This window comes from Ictidomys tridecemlineatus, chromosome 7 (genome assembly GCF_052094955.1).
Source record: "Ictidomys tridecemlineatus isolate mIctTri1 chromosome 7, mIctTri1.hap1, whole genome shotgun sequence".
Lineage (NCBI taxonomy): Eukaryota > Metazoa > Chordata > Mammalia > Rodentia > Sciuridae > Ictidomys > Ictidomys tridecemlineatus.
The window spans coordinates 58444134-58456168 of record NC_135483.1 but is presented as its reverse complement, the minus strand read 5'-3'; the positions used below and the strand labels follow the sequence as shown (position 1 = coordinate 58456168).

Sequence of the window (12035 nt, the reverse complement as noted above, 5' to 3'; positions counted from 1 at the left end):
ATAAAGATAGTAACATATTCTTCTGAGGAAGTTTCCTTGCAGTCTCTTTCAGATCTATAATAATTATCTTCACTGATTTTTATTTGATTTACATATATGTATTTGTTGAGCATCTATTATGTACAGGGTACTGTGCCAGAAACGACAAAAGATGAGAAACATGAATTAAGATATAATGTGATTCTTTATCTCACTTGAGATTGGCAGTGACAGTGAATTATGAGCTTCAGGGAGCCTACCTCCTATTGGGGGATAGAGGTGTAGCAAATCAGAGTTACCAAATAGGTCAAAGGGTGGAGGAGAAATGCAACATATGACAGTTCAGAGGAGGCAGGGAGCATAATTAGTGGGGATCATTAGGGATAAGTTTGAAGTATAGATGCTATATAAATTGAGCTTTAAAAGTGCTGGAGAAAGGACAGGCTGGGAGGAATAGAATACAGTTAGAGATCAGTGATGAGGTGTGTGTTTAATTCATACTTTGTACTAAACAAACGACGTATGTGATGGAAGCATTCTTGCAACCGCAACCGCAACTCCAAATCCTAAATACAATAAAAAGTTTGTACCATAATTGCTGAGGAATGACTACACAGGTTTTATATTTATTGTGATCACAGGAAAACAAAATATACAGAAATAACACATTATCTATAACACAATTCATGCATAGCATAAGGTCTACTAATTTGGACTTCAAATACATGGCTCAAAGTAACATCAGCAAGAAGGGTTGGGCTGTTTACCACAGTTGGAACAGACAGTACACGTTGTGCAACCAAAAGTTCTTGTAACACAGAAAAGCTTTCCACATGGTAGAACTCAATCTAGTTCTTGGGACTGTTAACTAAGTTATCTCATGTTATATGATTATCAAGCAGGAATCCAGTATTGCCATTTGCATTCTAGCTTAATAGTTAATACATGTATTACTCCTTTATCCTTAAATGTGTGTTCTAGCAAATAAGTTTTCTATTCATCCAAAGGATGATATTACCTTTCATTAAAGGTCAGCTTGAACATATCTGCAAAGATATTCTCAATACCTAGTGATTGGCAGAAAATATGAATAGAGAGAAATAATTGACTTTGACAAAGAATGCAGGAACCACTGTTTCCCACGGAGTGGCATCAATCAGATTTCTGCTCCTTCCTCACTCTTTCTAGGTGAACTTAGATGCAGTGAGTCATGTACCCTCATAAGAAGCCCCATTTAGGGTCTGGGCTCCAGGCACTGTGTTTTTGTCTTGACTGCTCTCAACACGGAATTCCATCTGCTACTCATGAGTTCCAACCGCTCTTTTTTGAACTTGTCTTGAAAAGAGCAGTGGTTATCCTCATCTTCGGTCTCAGAGATGATCTCCATCTTCTGAATGATGAGTTTGATGAGTTCATGCTGCTTCTCCAAGAGAGAAGTGAGGTCCTTCAGCCTAAAAGAACACACGTTTTATGAGTTTATTGTCAGCTCTTCTTTGAGCCCATCTGAGTATAGGAGGCATTGTAGAACATTCCAGCAATGTTCTAAATTCACTGGGTACAGATTATAGCTTTCTGATAGTCAAGGCCCTCCCAAAGAATACATTGCCTTGAAGTATAAGTGATTTTCCCAAAGTACAACACTAGTCCATGGCTAGTTGTTGTCACTGTTGTTCCTGGCTTACAGACAAGCAACTAATTGCACAGAAAGGTTAAGCAATTTTTCCAGGATCACAGAGCTAGTAAATAGTTAATTAGACGTTTAAAAAGGTAAACTAATGCTAAAGCCCTTGGGCTTAACTACTGTCTACGACACAGCTACTCCACAGATCCTCAAAGGTTTTCAGAGCTTTGCTTAATGTATTCAGACAGCTCATGACAAATGCAGTTTATAATATTGCCCCTGGGAATCAGGAAATCACCATTTTAACTTTTACTCACTTATCCTTAGATAATGGCAAACTAGTGATCAGCAGCCAAATGAGTTTTTGAGTCTTAAAAATTAAGTCTCATGATCCTCAATACCCTAGCTGTATCAGTCCAAAAAACATGGCTTCATATAGGAAATAAAGACCAATACACAATATAGACATATACTATATTATTTAAGAGTTTTAAATTCTCAAATATAGATAGAAGGAAAAAGATACATACCGGTATTTCTGTTTCAACATTTCTATTTCTAAACATGTATCAGTATTTGATATTTCTTGTCTTATTTCGTGGCTACCAAAAAGGTAATGAAATAAACGCTGTGGGAGAAAATAAAATAGTTACTCAGGTTGAATTCACTTCAGGAACTATTTCCTGAGAATGTACCAATATTCAGCCACTGAGCCAGATTCACTAAGCACATCTGTTCATAAGCCACAGCTATGGCCCTCAGAGAGCTCACAGTCTACTGTGGGAAACAGCCCTGTACAAAGCTATAAGATGAAGTCATATATAAGACAAAAGTAAAAACTTGTACAAATAATATAGACAGCATAAAATGGGGTGGGTAATTGTTTAGGAAAGAGCTAAACTGGATCATTCTATAAATTCTCATGAAAAATGCCCTTTATGGGTGCTGGTATTTCACACAAGATTCACTGATTCTTTAAAACTGCTCCACACCATTATCTGACATGATTGAACTAATGAACAAATTTCACATAGGAAAGTCTCTGAAACATGATTTTTCGTGAATTTTGTTTTGATTTAGTGTTCTTTTTTTATGGGGGGGGGATTAAACTCAGGCCTGGTGCAGCAGGCATGTGCCCTACCAATGAGTTGTACACTCAGCTTAGTGTCCATTAAACCATGGGTGGACTGGAGAAGGTCAAGGGCAGATGTAAAAGGCCAAGAACAAGATCATGTTAGGAGTCCAGGCAGGAGAACATGGCTACTTGCATAGGTCTCCCAGAAAATTAAATGTACCAAATGTAAGAGAGAGGGGGAAGGAGAAAAGATGTCAAGGATGACATAAGTAAATGAATAGTGTTGACATGAATTGCAATGAAGACCTTAGAGGAAGACAGAACTTTCTCGCTAGGTTTCTATAGGGGATGTGAAGAGGGAGTGAGACATGGAAGAGTGAAGGTTGGTTTTGTAATGCCAAGTTTGAAGTAGCTTCAAGACAGGAAGTGGAAATGTCAAGTAGGCAGCTGGATATAGGGGTCTGGAGCTCAAAGCAGCTCTCAGCTGGAGAAATGAAGATATTTAGTGTGCAGCTAGCAATTGCAATTCACTTGTGTGAAATAGGATGGGAGTTAGTGTGAAGTGAGAATAAAGCCTAGATAATTCGTAGATCAAACTTGACCATTTTAGGACTCCACAAGGAAAAAAGAACTGCAAAGAACTCGGGAAGAACAGTCAGAGAGATGGGAGAGCCCAGCATGGTCAGGATTAGCACCCAGAACATCTGGCTGTTGATATGTTCCCTTGTCCTTGAGAAGGCAATGGTCTTGCTTGGTCTTTGATCACTTTGTGTATTTTATACAATGGACATTCTCTATGTGTGTGTGTGTGTTTGTGTGTGTGTGTGTGTGTGTGTGTTTGTATGTGTTCTTTATTGTGTGCTCTATGTACAGACATATACACACACATATATATGCACATATATGTACACAGAATTATTCTAAGTGGCAAGTGACTAGGAAAAAGAAACAAAGTATACCTATAATACAAAAAATAAGATACTAAAAGGCAATGATTGGTCTGTCACCTGTCTGCTCTCCCAGGACATGGGCATATTTAATTCTGAGGCTGTGGATAAGCAACCTGGAAAAAAACAAGTCTCCTTGCCTGCTGAATGTCATTTTCACATTGTGTGTTAATCATATATTTTAATCATCATTATCATCATCATCATTATCACTATCATCATCAACCCTACAACTGCTTCTTTCCCATAAGCAGAGCAGAATCAGAGGCTATAACAAGGCACTAATGGATATCACAAGGATGAAGCATCATGTTGCTTATGCTGCTATTGGTTCAGTGTACTTACCAATATCTTCCCACCTCTGGGCCTGTTGGGATACACAATGGTGGACTTCTGATCTACTTTGCGTAAGAACCAGAGTGGTAGCTTTTTCTCTAAGCTGGTGTGAAGTTCCACCTAAAATGTATTTTGGATTTATTGATAGACTCATTAATTAATATCTGGAAATCTTACACTGCATAGAAAGAATCATGAGTACAGAAAAATGAAGATTGATTCCTGTGTCCTAATGTATGCACAGGAGCTGGGCTGGCTCGGATTCCTCAGCCCTTATTCAGTCACCTTCCTCCACCTCTTCCCCTCCCTCATCCACCCACAGGACAAGGGATGCAATCTTTTGGGGTGGGGACAAGCTGTTAAGGGAATAATCCAATGTAGGTCAGCAGGTGTTTAGTTTTCAGGGACTGTGATCAACATTGGAGGTATAAAGAAGAAACAGACAGTCTGTGCTCTTGGAGCATTGCAATACTACCGAATGTCACAGCTGGGGAGAGCAATGATATGAATGTAGAAGGGAGAGGACAGGGTGCTTAACCAGGGGAACATAACGTAAAAGAGTAAAAAAAAATAGAACTAGTATGTCTAAGAGTATTTGGTGAATTTTTATGCTATACTATCAGGTGCAAAATGGTGTACTGAAGAAATTTCTATTTGGGAAGGTATAATATTTTACCTCACCCAGTGCTTCTGTTTTGAGCTTTCATTTAGTTTAATTTTTTTTATTATTTTTAAATCTTCCTTTTGTGTTGGCCAAATTCATCTTTCACACATTTTTATAATCTTTGTGTCAGTTGATAAAAATGTTCATCGTAACTTCCACAGAGTGGAAGATTTGAAAGATTTGCTTTCTCATCTATGACCATATGTTTTTCAATACCTGGGTGTTTAGGTGATTGATAGTCATAAATGGTGAGATGGTAGGAACTTCCCCGATCGTACTGATTAGAATTGCAGTCCCCACTGACCCCTATAAGACTCTGTCTGACTTCCCTGCTATTTTTATGGTGCTTACCCCACCCCCCAACTTCCTACATGTTAATTTCAGCTTCAAGAAAAATTATGTTTTCTTGTACTGTGCTAACAATACCAGTGAGATATTTTCTTTGATTTTCAATAATACTTTTTCTGAGTTCCTTGTGTCCCCTTGGGTCTTTAGGGTAATATTCCTTTCCCCTTGCCATATTTATTTTTTAGAGGCTACATGTTATTATTTATTTACTCAAAGTCAATTTATTCAAGTCTTGAGTTTGCCAACAGAGAGGATATGGTGTGCAAAACCCCTGTTTATTAACTTTATAGGAATTACCAAATTGATTCTCAAGTATGGTCCTGGAGAGGTTGCAAGCAGAGGTTTCACAATGGATGCCAAGAATTGCTTTAAAATAACTCAGGGGAAAGAAGAGAAGGGCCTCCTAGCTTTCTGGTCAATGCTGTTGTTGATCCAAAACAAGGAACAAAAAAGGTCCTAAGCTTTGCACTGTTTGCCTTCAGGGACCAGAATAAACACAATGTCCGATCACACTTTTTGGCTCAGCCCTCCTGCCCTGTACTTTAGTGGGCTTTCCTAGAACATTTTATCTAGCGCTGTTGTCTATATTATTTTTTTAAATTTATTTCTGCTGGTGTTTTAAAGCACTACTAGGGCAGTTAAGAGCCATGCTGGGGGGTTTATCTATCCCCTCTCTTATCCACCTACCTGGAGCCCTGAACCCCATCTTTCTTGGAGTCCTAACACACCATTAGCTCTTCCTTTTTTTCAGTTTTTTCCCCACTAAGCCTAGATAACAGCAGATCATCTCAAATACCATTTTTATTTTGTGATAATAACTCCACTCATTAACAAGATAACTCAAAGTACTTTGTCATTTTCTGCCTTTTATTTCAAAGTGAAGGTTTTTTTTTTTTTTTCCTGTTTGTGAACAAAGCCCTTTTCAGCTGCAACAACCTCATGACCTTTCACATGAACCATACTTCAGGCAAGAAGCCCTCCTGTAACAGTACCTCACCTGCTTCCCCTAGCTATGCCTTGGGTCTTTGTTCCCACTTCCTCCCTCCTTTCTGGAACAGTCTCACTGCCTTTTTTTTTTTTTTTTTTTTTTTTTTAGGGGAGAGGGTACTGGGGATTGAACTCAGAGGCACTCGACCACAGAGCCACACTCCCAGCCCTATTTTGTGTTTTATTTAGACACAGGGTCTCACTGAGTTGCTTAACAGCCTCACTTTTGCTGAGGCTGGCTTTGAAGTTGCAATCCTCCTGCCTCAGCCTCCTGAGATGCTGGGATTACTGGGCCCAGCACTCACTGCCGTTTTAAAGCTTTCAATGCTCACTCATCCCATCTTCTCTATGCAGTTTCCCTTAATTGTTTTTGCATTTATTTTCTATACGTGGTAATTCATATATTTTTGGTCTCTAGATGTCCCACACTCTCTATACAATACACAGCTAAGTCATACAGTGTAAAGTTTAAGGATAGTTCTCAGTTGAGTTTTGATCTTTCATTCTCTGAATGTGTAGTTGCTATGATATGTAGGCACAGCCTAATATAAGTCAGACCACATCTCTTTATTTCCTCTGGGTTCTCATGCTAAGTTGTACTACACAGTATAAATACCATGTGCTGAAACATTGTTTTGAATAAAGTTACATTTAGCACGGGTTTTTCTTTCACTTAAACTGGCCTAAATTCTAAATGCATACATACTACTGATATTCTGATATTTTTGAAGCATCAAATATTCTCACTCCAAATTGAAATTTAAAGATAAAACAATAAAGAGCATAGAAATAACTGTGTTGTGTGATAGGAAATTACCTCTTAAGACTCAATAGCAAAGGATCTATGCAGAAACCTTTGACTATAGCAAAATTTACATCAAATTATCTAGAAAAATGACGGGGATATCACACAAGAACAAAAGCCTCATGGATACAGTCAAAACTTACATATAAAACCTGCTGTGGGCACCCAATGATTCCATGCCAAAATATCAGGAGCTCTTTTGAACAGTTGGGCTGTGACAATACACAACACCACAGAGTAGTGATGTTCTTGGTCTAGCTACTAGCTATCTGTTTGGCCCCATGTTATCATAAAGAGGCTCAGGTCATATCTCCATTTCTCTGCTTAGATTGGTCTGGGACATTTTTCATCATTCTCAATAGCTCTGACTACAGCAGGTATGCCAGGGAGCATGCAAGCAGACACAGGATATAACTCCTCAGTATTGAGAAAATATTCATAATAAATAGGGATATAAATATATGTTCTCAGAAAATCTGCTATTCTTATATGCAAATAATTATGACACTGTTCATTTCAGTAAGCTTTAAATATAATACTTACCTGCATAGCGATCCTCTTCAATGATGCATGTTTCTGTACCTCAGCAATGTCCCCCACTGCCAAACCGATCTGAAGTACAACATAAAATTTAATTATGGTCCATCTAAAAATGCACTGCTTTAGTCCATTCAGGCTTCTACATCCGAATCTCTGACTGAGTACATTAGAAATATCATAAAGGTACTGTTAACAGTTTGGGGGGCTGAAAAGTCTCCTGAATGAAGGCTCTAGCTGATTCAGTGATCCCTCCTAGAATTGCTTCTATGTGTTCTCACGTAGTAGAGGACATAAGAGTCCAACAAGCTTCTCACATCCTATTTAAACAGGCACAAATCCTTTTCATAAGGACTCTGCCATTATGCACTAATCACCTCCCAAAGGCCCCTTCTAGGACTCTCACCTTGTTGATGAGGCGTCAACATGTAACTTTTGCAGGGGGTGTAACCATTCAGACTTCAGCAAGGTCTCTCTGGCCAAAGTGGAGGAGTGGGCATGTGATCTACTAGCAATGGCTGTGTAATGCTTTGCTAATATACCTTACACAAAACTGCAAACCCCACATACCTTTGCAAGAGTATTCAGTATTCATTGAATGTTTATCATGTGCCAAGTACTGTCTTCAGTACAATGATCTTAACTGTTATCATAAAAGCTTAAGACATTACAGATTAATCTGCAATCCATTTTAAGATAAAAACATGTTCTTTTTGGAGAGAACAGGGACGATATGATATCAAATGCGACTGGGGGTAGCCATGCAACATGGTTGGCAATTCCAGGTATTTAGTTTAACTAAAGCATATAAAAGTGATTGCCAACATGAGAAAGTTAAAACATTAATCTTAGGGAATAAGAATTTATATCTCACATGTTTGGCAGAAGAAGGTAGGTGAAACTCTGGTGAGAAATCCCTCTAGAAATCCGTGACTAGATAGAATCAGGTAAGCGGAAGCTGTTGATTTAGATCTACTCAATCTAATTAAATTGACTCATTCTTTTATTTATTTTTTTTAGGTGCTTAGTCCCTGTCTATACTGAGCTGGCATCCTGGATGCTACATCAGAGAATGGAAAGCCAGTGACTGCTCTCAGGGAGTTGAAAGCCCAAGATCTCCACAAGAGAAGAACTTTGTCTGTCTGGTCATTGCTATATGTCCAGTGTTTTATAAACTCTCTATATAATATTTGCTGAATGAATGAACAGTGTGAGAATATATTCTAGAAATTGCAAACTGGCATTGAGAGCAATACATGCTCAGCAAATAGGTTTTATTTGTCAGGATTTTTGTTTTAAATGAGCAAGTCTTTAGATGGGGGTTCTGTCCAAGTTATAGCAGCCTAGACCAAAACTGATCATCTCATATTTTCTTCTTCACACATTTCAGATGCTTGCCTGGGCTCTGAAATGTGAGACACAAAACAGGTCAATTATCAACTATTAATAGTTATTATTCGTTGGATGCTTATCATGTGCCAAGCACCATTTAAAGTGTTTTGTGTTAGCTAATGTAATCCTCATAAACCCCAAGAAAGAAGATTTTATTATCTCTAATTTGTGTCCTCAAAACCATGATAACTTAAAGAGGCAGTGCCCAATTCAGATTAAAGTAATGAGGGGGCGGTGAGAGCATTGGTAAGGGAATTCTACCCAGAAGAGATGACAGTTAAGCTGAGTTTTGAAAGCTTAGAGTTAACTCATGGAGGGACAGTTTTCCAGGCAAAAGGAAGAGCTTATGAGAGTCCAGGAGGCATGAAGGAAGCTGGCACACTCCTAGGAAGGGTAGACTTTGGGTAAGATCAGATCAAGATCACAGGGATGCTTGGGAGCACGCTATATTGAAGCTTTTAAAGAGTCATAGAACAAAAATGAGAGACATTGGCAGGTCCAGATTTTCATTAGCCATCTCTGTAGTGAAAATATGTAGGAAGGGTTAGACAGAGGATTGACAGTAGCAGCAACTTAAAGAATGTCGAGGGTGAAAGCCAAGCAGAGTAGACATAGAAGGCAAATAATTATGGAAAGGAATGAGGGAAAGTGCTGGGGGTGGCCAAGAAAATCTTCCCATGTTCTAAGACCATTAGGAGATGTTACTTCAAGGTAGTAACAAATTTGCAAGGAAAGATGGTTTTAGTCTTGACTCTGTGGGGTTTGATTTTCCCTTGGGACATGCAGGTAGAGATGCTCAGTGGGAGCTGGGTGCATGCATCTTCATGGTGGTGAGAAGTTGTACTACAGGTAACCCAAATTATCTTGTGAATAGTCATCTTCCCAAACATAAGCCATTATAAGGGAAGAATGTGGGCTTATATCATCCTCTATGATTCCTAGCACTATCCTTTATTTTTCAAGGATTAAAAAAAATCAGATAAGTTTTTAAAACACTAAGGAGTCTGCATTATTTATTTCTTTCCGGAAACAATGCCTAACACAGTCTGTGTTACTGAATCAGATGCAGAAGAAGCAAGTAGAATGCATACACATGTTATGGTTTAAATGTGAGGGGTACCCCCAAACTCATGTGTGAGACAATGCAAGATGATTCAGAGAGAAATGATTGGGTTGTAAGAGTCTTAACCTAATCAGTGAATAAATACCTTGATAGGGATTAATTGAGCCATAACTAAAGGGGTAGGGTGTGGCTGGAGGAAGTGGAAATTAGGGTGTAGCTTTGGTGTATATATTTGTATCTGGAGAATGGAGTCTCTTTCTGTGTTTCCTTATCACTGTGATGTGAGCTGCTTCTCTTCACCACCCTGACCCACCTTGATGTTCAACCTCACCTCAAGCCCTGAGGAATGAAACTAGCCTTCTATGGACTAAGACCTCTGAAACCATGAACCTTCGAATAAACTTTTCCTCCTCTAAAATTGTTCTGGTCAGATCTTTTAGTCACAGCAACAGCAACAACAACAACAAACTGACTGAAACAATATATGTACATATTGATAAGGGTTAAACAATTCTCATCATGCCAATTAGAATTTTCATAAGACTAAAATCCATCAGCCAAGATGCTCATGATTTGAGAAAATTCTCTAGAAAATTCCATGTGAAGAGCACTCCCCTGTCTGCTGAAGGTATCTAGACTTTGACTTGGTTAAGGTGGCATCTGAATGCAGCTAACAGCCCCTGCAGGAGAGCTTTTTCCCCACTTGAATCTCTGGTCTGAGAAATTCAAGGGTAAAGACAATACACTCTACAAAGTTCTTTGCCTATTCTCTGAGACCCTCTCCAACTCCAAGAAACTCACACCATCATCTTTATTATCTTACTCAACTTTCTACTTCTTTACCTTCATGTATTACCTCCATTACATTATCCTACATATTCACTCATTATTACCTACTTTATGACTGACTTCTAATCATATAAGAACCAGGTATTGATCTGTTTTATTCACTACTTTTTCCAAGAACCAGCAACAGTATTTGGCATATAGTAGATTCTTGGCAATTATTTGTCAAATGAATGTATGCACTCCCTGAGCCTCCTGATGTCCCTGGTATACCCCAGGCACCATGTAAGTACTGAATGATAGATTTTGTAGTATCCCATTTTCCATTGCTTTAGTATGGACCCCTAGATGTCCATATGTAAAGGCCTGGTCCCCAGGGTGATGGTATTCAAAGATGCTGTGAACTTTTAAGAGGTGGGGCCTTGTGAGGAGGTCCTTAAGTCATTGAGGTCATGCCCTTGAAAGGGACTGTGAGATCCCCCCCCCATACTATTTCTCTGTCTCTGCTCTAGTTTGAGATGTTATTGTTTTGTTCCTGTGTGTGTTCCCACCATTATGTGTCACCAACTGCTACCCACACCAGAACTGGGCCAGTGCCAACATCATGCCTTTGAACTTCCAAAACTGTGAGCTAAACAAAGCTATTTTCTTTGTAAATTAGTTGCTTCAGACATTTGTTATAGCAACATGAAATTAATACATCTATCTCCCTCCATCAGAGGGACTTCCAAGAAGCCAAGAATAATTATTTTGGTCAACACAGAGAAAATACAAAGAGAAGCTACTTACAAGTAAATTCATGAGGACAATTGGGACAAACATTGTGAAGACAATAAGTTGGGCAAAGGACAGAAATGGATATGCCAATTCATTCCTCAAAAATGGTTCTAGGAAGGCATCTCGGTAATTGATATCTCCTAGCATCATGCTGAAGGTCTGGATTATGGAAAGTAATGGAGAGCTGAAGGCATCCTGAGAGAAGACAGAAAGGTCAAAATGAAATGCAAAATGTGAATAATGTACATGTATTTCCTGGAGAGTAAAATGACAGAAAATATAATCAGAATACTTTTTAAAAAGTCATAGGCAAGGAACATATATGAAGACATGAATGGTGTGACTCTACATTGGGTACAACCAGAGATATGAAAAATTGTGCTCTGTATGTGTAACATGAATCGAAATGCATTCTGCTGTCATATATAACAAATCTGAATGAATTAAACAAATAAAAGTCATAGGCAAGTAGCTACTAAAATGTATTCATAAGAAATATTAATAAGCTGTAGCAAAATTATCAAAAAGATCTTTTATATATATGGCAAATCATTATACATTTTAAGCAAACTTTTTGATAATAGAAAACATCTCCCTTTCCACTTTTTTCTGCAGTAAATATCATTAAAAATATATATCAAGATGAAAAAGGTAAATATTGTTTATTTCCTAGGCAATTGAGGTTTAAGTAGAATTCTATTTTTAATATTCACAGTGC

The 12035-nt window shown here is 38.3% G+C and overlaps 1 protein-coding gene across 1 annotated transcript in view; it reads right to left on the bottom strand.

Annotated features, from left to right (window-relative positions):
- Positions 1-574: 574 nt before the first annotated feature.
- Positions 575-12035, bottom strand: part of Trpa1 (transient receptor potential cation channel subfamily A member 1) — a 48062-nt gene continuing 36601 nt past the window's right edge. Inside the window, exons 24-28 of the mRNA XM_078017034.1 lie at positions 11330-11512; positions 7306-7374; positions 3968-4078; positions 2131-2228; positions 575-1430 (exon numbers count right to left, since the gene is read on the bottom strand). Of these exons, the coding sequence (XP_077873160.1) occupies positions 1214-1430; positions 2131-2228; positions 3968-4078; positions 7306-7374; positions 11330-11512 (678 nt within the window). The 3' untranslated portion in view covers positions 575-1213. The remainder of the gene's footprint in view (positions 1431-2130; positions 2229-3967; positions 4079-7305; positions 7375-11329; positions 11513-12035) is intronic.